This window comes from Vipera ursinii (genome assembly GCF_947247035.1).
Source record: "Vipera ursinii genome assembly, chromosome: 5".
NCBI classification, from domain to species: Eukaryota; Metazoa; Chordata; class Lepidosauria; order Squamata; family Viperidae; genus Vipera; species Vipera ursinii.
The window spans coordinates 98,278,629-98,294,446 of record NC_139518.1 but is presented as its reverse complement, the minus strand read 5'-3'; the positions used below and the strand labels follow the sequence as shown (position 1 = coordinate 98,294,446).

The following is a 15,818-nucleotide window of genomic DNA, read 5'->3' as shown; positions in this document are numbered from 1 at the left end:
TGGTATAGGTTCTCCTGCTTGAGCAGGGGGCTGGACTAGAAGACCTCCAAGATCCCTTCCAGCTCTGTTCTATTCTACATGGGACAGCTCCTCACTTGTTCTTGCCTTCTCTTATCATGTTTTTTTAAAACCTCATGTGGCTCAATACAGTTCAAAAACAAAGGACAGAGGATTTGATTTTGGGCCTTCAGAACTCCACTCCAGGGATATTGAATAGATGGCTGTCACATTTCTTCCTGCTCTCTTCCTCATGGTGTAGGTATGAAAGTAAAGTATCCGAGGGGTGATTAAAAAAAAGTTACCCACACACATGCAATCAGAGCTTGCCTAGCCCCTGGGTGTCAGAAACAGTTAGGCTCTGATTGTCAAAATGTGCCATTTTGACGTTTGAAAATCTTTCCTCTGCAGATGCCCACATGTGTCTCTTGCGAAACAGAGAGAAAGGGAAAGGGGGGGAGAGAGATGAAACCTTGGCTTAGGAGTCTTCTGACTTGGCCCTTTTATGACTTGTGGACTTCAACTTGTGGACTTCAACTTGTGGACTTCAAGAGAGCCTTGGTGGAGCAGTGGGCTAATGCCTCCTTAAGTAACACCAGCTGCCTGCAATTACTGCAGGTTGGAGTCCCACCAGGCTCAAGGTTGACTCAGCCTTCCATCCTTCCCAGGTAGGTAAAATGAGGACCCAGATTGTTGGGGGCAATTAAGCTGGCTTTGTAATAATGCCGCTTGGGGTGTGTGTGTGTGAAAGCCCTAATAAGCAGGCATATACATAGAATGAAGGCTACTGCTAAGCTTGTAAGCTGCCCTGAGTCTTCGGAGAAGGACGGGATATAAATGGAATTTAAAAAAAAACTCCCAGAATTCCTCAGCCAGCGTGCCTGGCTAAGGAATTCTGGGAGTTGACGTCCACATGTCATGAAAGGGCCAAGTTTGAAGACCTGTCTTGGCTGGTTCCACCATTAATTGTTGATGGAGGAACAAGCCAAAGTCCACCAGAAATTATTATTTTGGGGACAATGATGGTAAGAGTAGAGAAACAGACCCAAGTGGAGAGGGGGAACTGAATTTGGATAGTTTTGTCTGTTAAGGCTAAAGTGATGCGTCCCTTGTTGGCTCCATATGTTGGTTATGCAGCCTGAGCTTAGGAAATTTAGCCACCATTGGGGGCTAAAGAAAAAAGGTTAAGGTAACAGTTGCCATGGGAAGTCAGGGTAAACAACAACAGCCTGCACAAATGAGTGCATTTATGCAAGCTTGTTCTGAAATAGGCCTCCTGGATTTTAGTGGAACCCCCCATTGTCATAAAAAGTGCCTAAGGTTGCTGCACACGAAAGACAAAGTCTCGTTCCACTCTACGTGTCCCACCATTGTCACCTTCCCATAAAAACCACTCGTCAGACAATTATCCACTTGCCCTTTTAAGCCCTCAGATTAAAAAAACAGAAGAAAACCAAAACCTAAAGCTCGCCAAAAGCCTCTCTTCAGTGGCCCTGCAAGGCTCTTGGAAAGCAAGCAAGCTGGCAGAACTTCCAAGCCAGTCAAGAAAAATGAATATTTGCATCCCACATCCTTGGTTCTTCCCTAGCTCAGGCCTTATAGCTTTAGAGGATCCCACCTTGGAAAGCAGGCAAGCTGGTAGAACTTCCAAACTATCTCCACAAGCTAGGAAACTGAAGGTCTGCGTCACATCCCGAAGACCTCTTAAGATCTTAGCTTCTGAAGAACTCTAGTTGGCAGCGTTAGCTAACATAGCATTTGTCAATAGCGTTGAGATTTATATACCGCCCCATAAAAGGCACTTTGAGTCATGCCTGCCTGTTCCCATTCCACCCCAACTCCTTAATTCATCCAAGCCTATGTTCCTGACCTTACAGATCTCTCCGGAACCAAAAACACTAGTTCACTTGGAGTAAAATACTGGAATTCTGTAAACAATCTGTGGAAAAACACCCTAGTGGTGGCTATCCATCATGAGTATGGCGGGCATAGTCCAGCAAGAGCCAGTGGCCAGTTGGTCTCCAACCCTATTAACATGGCTTGTTTCGCGAGACCCTTAAGGAAGGAACACACATAACACCACACAGACCTAGAGATACAAGTTGTATGTCCGTAGGTACGCAGGGGAAGTGTTACATTCAGTTAAAGGAAAGGCATATGATTAGCTTAGGCAACATTGGTGGTGGATGAAGGTTCTTAGACGATGGGTCCTCCGCCTTCCCTTTTGGCCATTGGGTGCTGCCACAGGGTCCGTGGTGACCAAAAACACTCCCCATGGGTTTCTTTATTGCACCCGGCGGCAGTAGTATCCCAGGACTTTACATTTCTCGCAGAGATGCTGAGGGTGTTCTTTGCTTTGATCCGAGACATCCAGCCCATCGGGTTTTTCCAGGGGTCTCTGCATGGAGGAGGTAAGGACAGAGGTTACACCTAGTCAAACATGAACCAGCCCCAGGGTACTCTATGGAGGTTCTCTGTCCTCCAGGTCCTGGTTTGGCCAAAAGGTGCTTTTTCAAGAGACAACTGGACTTTCTTGCTTTTTTCTCTGAAGACGCTTCGCTTTCAACAGTTCCAAGAAGGCTCCACACCCATTTGCACTGCGCAGCTGACCCTGAGGACACAGACCAGCCTCCAAGTGGCCTCAACGACTCTCTAAAAGAAGGCAAACGACCAGCTTCTCCGCTAGGAGTATATAAATCCTGCCCTTCCCCACCATCCACTCAGAGCTGAACTGGCTACCAGTTGCCCTCCGGGTGAGATTTAAGATGCTGGTACTTACCTTTAAAGCCCTACATGGCTTAGGCCCGGGATACTTGCAGGACCATCTGCTGCCGGGAACGAATTCCCATCGTCCAGTACGCTCACACAGAGAAGGCCTCCTCAGGGTACCGTCGGCTAGACAATGTAGGCTGGCGACCCTCAGGGGGAGGGCCTTCTCTGTGGGAGCGCCAGCCCTATGGAATCAGCTCCCCCCTGAGCTTTGGATGGCCCAAAACCTCCAATCCTTTCGCCGCGGCCTCAAAACACTGCTGTTCCACCAGGCTGACCTGGACTGACAGGCATTTTAATTAATTTATATTTAGAATTTTTAATTTATTCTTTAAATTCTCTAATTTTAATTTATTGCACAGATGTTCTCAATTTTATTTTTATCTTGATTTCTGTACTTATTATATGTTTTTGTTGTTAGCCGCCCTGAGTCCTTCAGGAGATAGGGCGGGATATAAATCCCATCAATCAATCAATCAATAAATAAGAAGGTTCTTGGAGGAGAAGCTAAAGGTCTTCAAAGAAAAAAACAAGGCATTCCAGTTGCCTCTTGAAAAAGCATCAGTCCCAGGTTTTGCTGCTGCACATCTGAATCCAGACAGACACAAGGGTCTTTTTTTCAAGCAGCAGCTCTGGAAATGCCCACCAAACCTTCACGAGAAGGTTGCCCATTCAATTCATCATCACTGTGTTTGTCTGATGGGCGTTCATTATCAGGCCATGAATAGGTCATTTGAGGTCAACCACTTGAGCTTCTTCAGAGGCTTTAGCACAGGGGTCCCCAACCCCCCGGTCCGTGGACCGATACCGGGCCACGGCATGCCAGCAACCGGTCCACGCAAACGAAGCCCCATCTGCGGGATGCAGGCAACACACAAAATTACACACCCTCTGGTCCGCGGAAAACTCTCTCTCCACGGAACTGGTCCCTGCTTGGGGACCTCTGTTCTAGCAGGAGAGCACCGCCATCACCCACCCTTGACCAAAGATTTCCACCTGGGACGGTTGTCCTTTTCACATCGAGTGGAAAAGACACACGTGGAGTAGTGAGAGAGGAAGGGGACACCCATCTAGCCAGCCCGATCAGCCAAACCTACTCTGGAAAATTAACGGAGTGACAGATGTTAAAGCCAGATCACCCCTCACGTCCAGAGTCAACATTTAGCCATCTCTCTCTCTCTCTCTCTGTTGTTATGTTGTTTTGCAGCACCTGATGCCTGGCCAAACAGATATTGTGCTATTCCTTTTGCAACCTTGTAGAAAACGTAGGAAAGGAGTAGGTCAAAAGCAGTAAGCCAATCAAATGTGGCTGGGGGGACCAACGAAAACACTTAATCTAACTCAATTTCGTTTACAACATCACCACTTGCTTGGGCCTTATATTTTAGCCATGATTGTCAATTGTCATAAACTACATGTAGTCCTCAGCTTACAACAGTTAGTTTTACTGACTGTTTGTAGTTACAACTGCAGGGATTCACGTGTCAAAAGTGGTTGTAAAATGGGACAGAACTCGCTTAACAATTGCCACGCTCGGCGATGGTAATTTTGGGCTGAGCTGTGGGTGTAAACTGAAGACTCTCTGTACCCTTCCAGTACAAAGCTTGGTATGTGCAACAAATACACAGAAATCAGGATGATTGGCAGGTAACAGCGCAATATTTTATTGGAATGTATTCATAGTTGCCCCATTTGAAGTGATGGGCCTCATTAGACTTAATTAAATTTCATTAGCTTCAGGGATGTGTCCTAAGGATAATGCCGGTTAGGCTTTAATCTGCACTAAACAAGGTTACATGGAGAGAGTTAATAGATCATGTTCACCTTATTATTTCTTCTCTCACAGATAATACTGTCAATTAAATTGGGGGCAATGAACATTTTAGAATAAAACTATAGCTCTTCTTCTCTTTTCCTCCAATACTGAAGGCTTTTAGTGGAATCAAGTTTTACACAGTGATGTTTCTTGACATTAATACAGTTTCTGGAATTGCTGACAGCCTTGAAGTGATTTCGGGATAAAACTTACACATTCTTGAGTTAAATTAGTGAATGAGCTGGATAAACACAGTTTGGCAGTTCCCATAAAACTGTTTCCTCCGATTACTTTCAATGGCTCAATAAATTTGTGTTTTTGCAAAACACTGTTCCTCCCAGTATGTTTAATTTACAGATAGGCTATCATTTATCTGGAATATTTACATGTTTTACCATCTCTTCTTTTTTTAAAAAAAATCAACCCTAAAGTCATCCAAAGAAACTGTGAAGTAAACATGACTCGTACTTCTCACTGTACAATAAACGACTATCCATCTTGAATAAATAATATAAAAAAGCAGACAGAATGAAAATCAAGGGTCACCGAGTTCTTAATATGTAAGATTTTAAGGCATCTTTTCTATATATGGATTGCTGCAATTTAGAATAGAATGGAGTAACTGAGATGGAAGGGACCTTGGAGGTCATCTAGTCCAACCCCCTGCTCAGGCAGGAGACCCTAGACCATTTCAGACAAATGGCTGTCCAGTCTCTTCTTAAAAACTTCCAGTGTTGGAGCATTCACAACTTCTGGAGGCAGGTTGTCCCACTGGTTAATTTTTCTAAATGTCAGGAAGTTGTTCCTTAGTTGCTTCTCTCCTCGATTAGTTTCCACCCACGGGTTTCTGAGGGCTTTCTACAGAAACACACCCCAGTCCAGTTTTCACCCAAGTGTAAATGTCTGAGTATCATGGCAGTCCTTTGACATTTATATTTCTGTTCTGCACTGCAAATTGTGGCTGTTCTGCTTTTTCTACTCCACCGCTGAGAATACGTAAACGCACTAATTCACCTATCTCTAATAAGCAGACTGCCTTTTTCAACAGATGAAATCTAAGTTGATAGCTAAGTTTCCCAACACAGTTTATGGATGGATTAAAAAGACCACAGTTCCTGTCTTCCACTTACTGGGGGCATTTCACGGTGTGTGTGTGAGTGTGTGTGTTAAAAAAAGTTAAGATGACAACCACAACTGCACAATCAACGCCCCACACTGCACTTTTTCATGTGCAGTTCATGTACAAGGGATGGGGTTTCTGTCACATGTCTCAACTGCTTTTTTTTTTGACCCTCTAATCCACTAGCCACGGATGCCCCTGTGTTTTACAGTTCAGGAAGATACGATCCCCCACCCACCCCCAAAAAAAACCAACAGTGGGAGAGCAAAGGTAAAAAAAAAAATATGACCCTTGATCTTAGAACGCGGTTGTGTGGATCTTCTTCACCAATGCAGCTGGACAGCTGCTAAAATTTAATCCGAGCTGCCAGAATTGCAGGCCACACAATCAATGCACACACACACCCCGATGTCAATTTCCAGGGAATTGGGCACAGAGTGCGGTTCTTTGCAATACAGCTTTTTGGGGTTGACCAAAACATTGCTACATCAACCTGGCCTTCGTTGAGGGGCGTGAGGCAATTGTGGAACCACAAGTATAAATTGCCAACGGAGCAATCCTCTCCTCCAAGTGTTATTGGGACAATAGTTAAATATTCTGCAAACACTGAAATTTGGGGGCATTGCAATGTGTTTGAAACTAGGCATGGGATGAATTGTTCTGTGTTGAGATCACTGCTGTGATTATTCTGTGGTATGAAATATATCAATTATTACTGTAAAATTCTGGTGATGCCTTGCGGTTAGCTTGGATCCACCCAACCGCAGCACCTTGTTTAAACAAACTCACTCACTCTGAAATCCAGTCTAAAAGTTATGTTGGTTACAGAAAAGGTGAGTACGTTGACTCAACACTCTTCTATTTCCTAGGGGCGCTAGATAGGCAAGGCAAGGAAAACTGGAGCTTCCAAATCTAGGCTGCAAGAAACAAACCAACAGCTGACCATTAGATGGCAGCAGTGAGATACAGAAAGCTATGTCAGGTTTGCTGCCCTCTGGTGTTCCAATGATCTGCCTGCATTTCAGATCTGCTGTCTTTACTAAAAGGTTCGTCTCTGCATCCCAGGTGTTCCTCAATCTTTTTCCCCCCAAAATCCAATAATCTGGAGACCCCAATAATCTAGAGACCTCCTCCTCCTCCTCCTCCTCCTCCCTTTTTCTTCCTTTTTTTCTTCTTCTTCTCCTCCTCCATCTTCATCCTCTCCTCCTTCTCCCATCCTCCTCCTCCTTTTCTCCTTCTCCACCTCCTCTTCTTTCTTCTTCTTTCCTCCTCTTCCTCCTCCTCCCCCTCCTTCCTTTTTCTTCCTTTTTTCTTCTTCTTTTCCTCCTCCATCTTCATCCTCTCCTCCTTCTCCCATCCTCCTCCTCCTTTTCTCCTTCTCCACCTCCTCTTCTTTCTTCTTCTTTCCTCCTCTTCCTCCTCCTCCTCCTCCTCCTCCCTTTTTCTTCCTTTTTTTCTTCTTCTTCTCCTCCTCCATCTTCATCCTCTCCTCCTTCTCCCATCCTCCTCCTCCTTTTCTCCTTCTCCACCTCCTCTTCTTTCTTCTTCTTTCCTCCTCTTCCTCCTCCTCCTCCTCCTCCTTCCTTTTTCTTCCTTTCTTCTTCTTATCCTCCTCCATCTTCATCCTCTCCTCCTTCTCCCATCCTCCTCCTCCTTTTCTCCTTCTCCACCTCCTCTTCTTTCTTCTTCTTTCCTCCTCTTCCTCCTCCTCCTCCTCCTCCTCCCTTTTTCTTCTTTTTCTCTTCTTCTCCTCCTCCATCTTCATCCTCTCCTCCTTCTCCCATCCTCCTCCTCCTTTTCTCCTACTCCACCTCCTCTTCTTTCTTCTTCTTTCCTCCTCTTCCTCCTCCTTTTCTCCTCTCCTCCTCCTCCTCCTCCTCCTCCTCCTCCTCTTCCTCAGTTCTGTAATGCTTTTCAACAAGGAATCATCAATCCAGCAGGATTGCTGGCACGGCCTTCTGAGATGTCGGTCAGAGAGCCTCAGTCTCATTTGCAACAGACCCTTTTCCTTTCTGACCTACTTTGAATTCAGCGAACTGCATCAGCGAAGCATCCTCCATAGCCGGAAAGAGTTTTGCTGTCGGCCTTCCAATTAGATTCCTTCCCCCCCCACACCCGTTTTCTTTGCTATGCCTTCCAGACTATAAAGTCCCCTAAACTATGATTTTGCAATGTATGGCAGTGAAAGTTGGACCATAAGAAAGGCTGAGCGCCAAAGAATGGAGGCCTTTGAACTACGGTGCTGGAGAAGACTCCTGCGAGTCCCTTGGACTGCAAGGCGATCCAACCGGTCAGTCCTAGAGGAGATCAACCCTGACTGCTCTTTAGAAGGCCAGATCCTGAAGCTGAAACTCAAATACTCTGGCCACCTAATGAGAAGGAAGGACTCACTGGAGAAGAGCCTCATGCTGGGAAAGGTGGAGGGCAAGAGAAGAAGGGGACAACAGAGAATGAGGTATGGAGTCACTGAAGCAGGAGGCGTGAGCTTAAAGGGACTCCAGAAGATGGTAGAGGACAGGAAGGCCTGGAGGAATATTGTCCATGGGGTCGGGATGGGTCAGACACGACGTCGCAGCTAACAACAACAGGGTGGAATTGAGGCCTTTGAACTCTGGTGCTGGAGAAGACTCCTGCGAGTCCCTTGGACTGCAAGGCGATCCAACCGGTCAGTCCTAGAGGAGATCAACCCTGACTGCTCTTTGGAAGGCCAGATCCTGAAGTTGAAACTCAGATACTTTGGCCACCTAATGAGAAGGAAGGACTCACTGGAGAAGAGCCTCATGCTGGGAAAGGTTGAGGGCAAGAGAAGAAGGGGACGACAGAGAATGAGGTGGCTGGATGGAGTCACTGAAGCAGGAGGCGTGAGCTTAAATGGACTCCAGAAGATGGTAGAGGACAGGAAGGCCTGGAGGAACGTTGTCCATAGGGTCGCGATGGGTCGGACACGACTTCGCAGCTAACAACAACAACAACAAAACTATGATTCCTTGCTTGAATTCAATTACTGTCTAGGAAACTGCAGTTGCTTGCATCCCAGCTTTTCTGCCCTCAAAGAACTGTCACAAACCTTCCCTGCAAGGCCTGTTAGAGAATCTGCAAGAGATTATCCTTCCATAAAAAAGGATTTCCTTTCCCCTTTGTGTATTCCAACAAAGCACACACACACATACGCACACACACACAAACACACACAGAGAAAAGACTTTAGTGATTAAACAACAAAGAAGCTTCAGTCATAATTTTGTCTATTTGCAAGGGTTTTGCAGCAGGAGGGGAAAAAAAATCTGATGGAAAATGCACTAAATGCATTAAATCAGCGTTTCCCAACCTTAGGAACTTGAAGATGCGTTCTGGGAGTTGAAGTCCACGCATCTTCAAGTTCCTAAGGTTGGGAAACGCTGCATTAAATAAACCATTAACTATCGGCTTGACTATTGGATGCTAAATTTCAGTTATTGATGCAATTCATACTATTACGCTTTATTGTATTTGAATTGTTGGGGGAGGCAGCTTATAAATAATTGCACAGAAAAATACTTCAGGAATTATTTGTTGTTTTTTTCTTATTTAAGTGATTGTCTACCAGGCTTTGATACAAAAATAAAAGTTGGAAGACTGTGGGATCTTTCCGTATTTCTGCACCTCAGCAGGCTTTTCTTGACCCAGACGTTAAACAGGCTTAGATCTATTTAGAAGTTGGATGGAAGACCTCAAGGAACCCTCAAATTGTAGGTTAGCTGGAACCTGAATAGGCCGTAAGGAAACGGTAAGGATTTCTGTATTGCCTCCCAGAAAATGTTTGTGGATATCTCTGTAAAGCTACCAGGAGACCTCTTTCCTGGAAATATTATTTGTAAAGAATAATTCCCACAGCTTCTCTTTCCACCATTTTGACATTCACCTAAAGCAATGTATTTATTTCCACACCCGACAGAAGAGAATATTTGTAGCTCAAGGTTGGACTGTGGGGCCTTTGGCGCTCTCTGAGCTTGGTGGCTTCCCAGCGGACGTTTCATTACCCAGCTAGGTAACGTCATCAGTGTTAGGCGATCAGTGCTAGCCCTGATGATATTAGATGGTTTGCTAATGAAATATCTGCGAGAAAAATCACCCAGCTCAGAGAGCACCAAGGAAACTAGATTTCTGCACCCTTTTATTTAATTTAATTTAATTTATTAATATTTCTATACCGCCCTTCTCCCGAAAGGACTCAGGGCGGTGTACAGGGCAAGAATAAAACATAAAGTTACAAAAATTAAAAAGTAATTAAATACATGCCCATAAAAACAATAAATACATTAATAAAACCCCCAATAAAATGATAATAAAAAACCCTCAGGCCAGGCCGGCTTGTTCGAACAGGTATGTTTTCAGATCGCGGCGAAAGGAGCGAAGATCGCGGCGAAAGGTATGTTTTATACAACCCGCCTTTCTTCCAGAGCTGAAGACAGTCTGATTGGTGAGGCTTATCACTTTATCCCCACAGTGGCCATCCCTCCCTTAGCTCTTTCATTGCTACACTTAACGTTTTTTAGCACTTACTGAAGTTTCGTGATTTGTCTGTTAAGCAGGACTGGAGGCTAAAATATATACAGAACGGTTGCGGGAATTAGGTATATCTAGTCTAATGAAGGACCAGGGGAGATATGATAGCAGTCTTCCAATATTTGAGGTGCTGCCACCAAGAAGAGGGGGTCAAGCTATTCTCCAAAGCGCCCGAAGGCAGGACAAGAAGCAACGGATGGAAATGAATCAAGGAGAGAATCAAACCAGAATTAAGGAGAAATTTCCTGACAGAATAATTAACCAGTGGAACCACCTGCCTCCAGAAGTTGTGAATGCTCCAACACTGGAAGTTTTTTTAAGAAGAGACTGGACAGCCATTTATCTGAGATGGTATAGGGTCTTCTGCTTGAGCAGGGGGTTGGACTAGAAGACCTCCAAGGTCCCTTCCAACTCTCTATTCTATTCTATTCTATTCTATTCTATTCTATTCTACTCTACTCTACTCTACTCTACTCTACTCTACTCTACTCTACTCTACTCTACTCTACTCTGTTCTGTTCTATTCTATTCTATTCTATTCTATTCTATTCTATTCTATTCTATTCTATTCTATTCTATTCTATTCTATTCTATTCTATTCTATTCTATTCTATTCTAATTCTATTCTATTCCATTCCATTCCATTCCATTCTCCATATTCCATATTCCATATTCCATTCCATTCTTCTGTTCTACTCTCTACTTCTATTCTACTCTACTTCTATTCTATTCTACTCTACTCCATTCCACCCACCCCACCCCACCCCACCTATTCTAGAAAGTTTGAGGAGCTCCATTGCTGGGCTGTGCTTGATGGCCATCACATCCAGCCATTATCCATGGAGGGTCTTCAGCTGGGACCTCCCTTTACCTCTATTTCTACCCTCTTTTGGAACCCCCTCCCTACCTGCTTGTGAGGATAAACGTTAATATGGCACTTGATACATTCTTGTCCCATGTTGGCCCACGAGTTGCCGCTCATCCATTTTCTCTTGCATTTGGGGCACTTATATTCACCAAAGCAGCGTTTTTTCCCTTGGTATGGAGTCAAGCCTTCTCCTTTTGGACGAGCCTAAAAACAAGAGAGAGAGAGAGAGAAAAAAAAACAATCTTAGTGAAGGCCAGAACAGAGAACAGGTCGATCCGTTTGGAAACTGAAAGGGACACGCAATTTTCTGAATTTCTCTTTTAGCTCTCCCGAAGTCGGAAATGCATCTCCTTGAATTTCTGACTTTCAGGAAATAGTTGTGGTTTTTTTTCCCCAGCTACGCTTTTTGAGTTGGCTTATTAATAAGGATTTTAAGGAAGGTTCAACTTGGGCTAATATATTCAGGTGTCAGCTAGGTTTAGAGCAAGGGTGCCCAATCTTTGCAATTTTTAAGACTTGTGGACTTCAACTCCCAGAGTTCTCCGGTCGGCTGGCTGATGAATTCTGGGAGATGAAGTCCACGAGGCTTAAAGTTGCCAAGATTGGACAGTCCTGGTTTAGAGTAAGATTTTGCATCTCTCTGCTGACCTCTAGCGGTGAACTTGGATTCTATATTTTACAATCTTCGTTTTTTCAGCTCTTCCCTATAATCAGCAGGCAAGGTATACTGTAAACCGAAATTATCTCTCTATTAATACATATACTGGAAGGATAACCTATATTTTAAAAAAGGAAAGATAGTAATGATTGCACTTAAAATCTTTGGATCCTTCCTGAAGCACTCTCCTATATGATCCTGAGTATTCACTGAAGCAGGAGGCGTGAGCTTAAATGGGCTCCAGAAGATGGTAGAGGACAGGAAGGCCTGGAGGAACGTTGTCCATGGGGTCACGATGGGTCGGACACGACTTCGCAACTAACAACAATTCTTGGGCTTTCACACATATCTTGACACACTGATAGTATAATTTATTTATTTATTTATTTATTTGTTTTTATAAACCGCCCTTCTCCCGAGGGACTCGGGGCGGTGTACAGAATAAGGTAGGTATACAGAATGAACAATAGTGAAAAAAACAATAGTAAAAAACAAACTGGGACCCCAATTAGAGCTATCAGGCCAGGCCGGAGTGCTGGAACAATAATCCTATGCATGCGTTTACTCAACGGTTACATTCACTGCAATGTGTTTCTCTCCCCCCCCCCCATTTTTCATTCTACTTATTGTCCGATTGGTAATAAAAGTTTCCTTGGTGGTTTGTCGGCTAAAAGAATAAAAAGGTAATTTTAGTCCAGCAAATATATATTTCTGCAGAAAACTTTTTTTCTCATAGATTTATCTCTATGCACACACCCCTAAGTACACCATGATACCACCATGATATGTGTATGTGTATGTATGTATATGTATGTACGTATATGTATATATGTATGTATATAGATGATAGATAAATGACGTATGTGTGTGTGTGTGTAGGTCTTGGCATATTCGGGTCTTTTCCCATGTAAGATTGAGAGTGTCTTGGCTTACACGGGACAAGACCTGAATACGCCAAGACCTACATACCTGCACCCATGAAAATCTACAAAAACATATATAATGTGTATATATATATATGTATATATGTATGTATATATATATGTATATATATGTGTGTATATATATATATATATGTATATATATATATATATATATATATATATATATATATATATATATATATATATAGAGAGAGAGAGAGAGAGAGAGAGAGAGAGAGAGAGAGAGAGAGAGATTGGATATAGATATAGATAGATTAGATATGATAGATATAGATAGATATAATATAGATAGATAGATATAGATATAGTTATAGACGCGGTGGCTCAGTGGGTTAGGACGCTGAGCTTGTCGCTCAGAAGGTCGGCAGTTTGGCAGGTCGAATCCCGAGTGCTGCGTAACAGAGTGAGCGCCTGTTACGCGTCCCAGCTTCTGCCAACCTAGCAGTTCGAAAGCACGTAAAAATGCAAGTAGAAAAATAGGGACCACTCCGGTGGGAAGGTAACAGCATTCTGTGCGCCTTTGGCGTCTAGTCATGCCGGCCACATGAGCACGGAGACGTCCTCGGACAAGCGCCGGCTCTTCGGTTTTGAAACAGAGATGAGCACCGGCCCTTAGCACGCATGTGCAGGGGAACCTTTACCTTTACCTTTACTTGAGCAAAGGCCTGGACTAGAAGACCTCCAAGTTCACTTCAAACTCTTTGCTATTCTGTGTTCTAACTTCCAGATGGCTGGAGAATTCTGGGAGTTGAAGTCCTACCCATCTACCAAGTTGCCAAAGTGGAGAAACGGCGCTAGAGAAGGACTCCTTGTTCTGAGCAAAAGCTCTGAGCGGCGAATCCACGGAGGACCAGATCATGGTGAAAGATGAAAAATGGTGTCGGGACATTTAAATGCAATTAATTCTGAGAAAATTGTAATTGACAGGAATGTTTTGAAATACTGAAGGGAAACTAAGATTAACTAAGAAGGTCGAAAAGAGGACCCATGGTGATATCATACAACCGAAAGATAAGCTGATTAGAAAAGGTGTTACATGCCGATGTTAGTGCTATTTGTATAAACACTAGAAAAATGTTTACATTTACATGGTATGTACTGAAAGCACTAAGAATTGTGTCTACTAAGAGTTGTATCTACTCAGTGTTGGCAAAAGGAAAATACTATGGGAAGAGGAGGAGATCAAGGAAAAAATGTATCAGTAACTAGTATTTCATTATGGAATTATAGAAACAATTATTGATTGTTGTTAAATATATGAACCAAGAGAACACATTGTTGATTAAGTGCTAAAGATTGTTATTGTAAAAAATTAATAAAATATATTATTGCCACAACCCAAACTTTCAAGAGTATTTCTGGAGTGAGGTAGGATTCCAAGTCTCCTTTCAGGCTAACCCAATCTTCCAGGAATACCTCTGCGGTCAAGGTCACAAAAGTAATATGAGGTCAACTCAAGCTTCCAGAAGTAATTCTGGGGTCAATTAAGGTCAAAGGGGTCATTTGAGGTAGAATTAAGCTTTGAGGGGTAGTTCTGGGGTCACTAAAGGTCACAGGGATCATCTGAGGTCAATCCAAGCTTCCAGAGGTGGTTCTGGGGTCAATGAAGGTCATGGGTCATCGGAGGTAAAATCAAGCTTTGAGGGATAATAGTGGGGGTCAATTAAGGTTATAAAGGTCTTCTGAGGTCACCTGAAGCTTCCAGAGGTAATTCTGGGGTGAATTAAAGCCACAAGGGTCATCTGAGGTAAACCCAAGATTCCAGAGGTAATGTTGGGGTTAATTAAGGTTACAAAGGTCTTCTGAGGTCAACTCAACCTTCCAGAGTTACTACTGGCATTAATTAAGGTTGGAGCTGTCATTTGAGGTAAAATCAAACTTTAATGGGTAGTTCTGGGGTCAATTAAGGTCACAGGGGTCATCTGAGGTCACCCCAAGCTTCCAGAGGTAATTCTGGGTTCAATTAAGGTTACAAAAATCTTCTGAGGTGAACTAAAGCTTCCAGAGTTAATTACGGGGTTAATTAAGCTTAGAGGGGTCATTTGATTTAAAATAAAGCTATGAGGGGTAGTTCTGGGATCAATTAAGGTTACAAAGGTTTTCTGAGGTCAGCCCAAGCTTCCAGAGTTAATTCTGGGGTTACTTAACGTCAGAGGGGTCATTTGAGGTAAAATCAAGCTTTGAGGGGTAGTTCTGGGGTCAATTAAGGTTACAAAGGTCTTCTGAGGTCACCCCAAGCTTCCAGAGTTAATTCTAGGGTTAATAAAGGTCAGAGGGGTCAGAGAGGTTGACTCAGCCTTCCATCCTTCCAAGGTAGGTAAAATGAGGACCCAGATTGTTGGGGGCAATTAAGCTGACTTTGTAATAATGCCGCTTGGTGTGTGTGTGAAAGCTCTAATAAGCAGGCATATACATAGAATGAAGGCTACTGCTAAGCTTGTAAGCTGCCCTGAGTCTTCGGAGAAGGGTGGGATATAAATGGAATTAAAATAAAAATAATAAAAATTAAGTTTACAAAGGTCTTTTGATGTCATCCCAAGCTTCCAGAGTTAATTCTGGGGATAATTAGGTCAGTGGGGTCATTTGAGGTAAAATCAAGCTTTGAGGGGTAGTTCTGGGGTCAATTAAGGTTACAAAGGTCTTCTGAGGTCATCCCAAACTTCCAGAGTTAATTCTGGGGTTAATTAACATCAGAGGGGTCATTTGAGGTAAAATCAAGCTTTCAGGGGTAGTTCTGCAGTCAATTAAGGTGACAAAGGTCTTTTGAGGTCATCCCACGCTTCCAGAGTTAATTCTGGGGTTAATTAAGGTCAGAGGGGTCATTTGAGGTAAAATCAAGCTTTGAGGGGTAGTTCTGGGGTCAATTAAGGTGACAAAGGTCTTCTGAGGTCAACCCAAAATTCCCAAGTTAATTCCGGGGTCAATTAAGGTCAGAGGGGTCATTTGAGGTAAAATCAAGCTTTCAGGGGTAGTTCTGGGGTCAATTAAGGTTACAAAGGTCTTCTGAGGTCAACCCAAGATTCCCAAGTTAATTCCAGGGTCAATTAAGGTCAGAGGGGTCATATGAGGTAAAATCAAGCTTTGAGGGGTAGTTCTGGGAT

The 15,818-nt window shown here is 43.5% G+C and overlaps 1 protein-coding gene across 1 annotated transcript in view; it reads right to left on the bottom strand.

Annotated features, from left to right (window-relative positions):
• Positions 1 to 918: 918 nt before the first annotated feature.
• The window catches only part of ZCCHC24 (zinc finger CCHC-type containing 24), a gene marked incomplete at its 5' end in the record, with an annotated part of 98,644 nt that continues 83,744 nt past the window's right edge, over positions 919 to 15,818 (bottom strand). The window contains 2 exons of the mRNA XM_083364914.1: positions 919 to 2,395; positions 11,155 to 11,319. Coding sequence (XP_083221040.1) covers positions 2,282 to 2,395; positions 11,155 to 11,319 — 279 coding nt within the window. The 3' untranslated portion in view covers positions 919 to 2,281. The remainder of the gene's footprint in view (positions 2,396 to 11,154; positions 11,320 to 15,818) is intronic.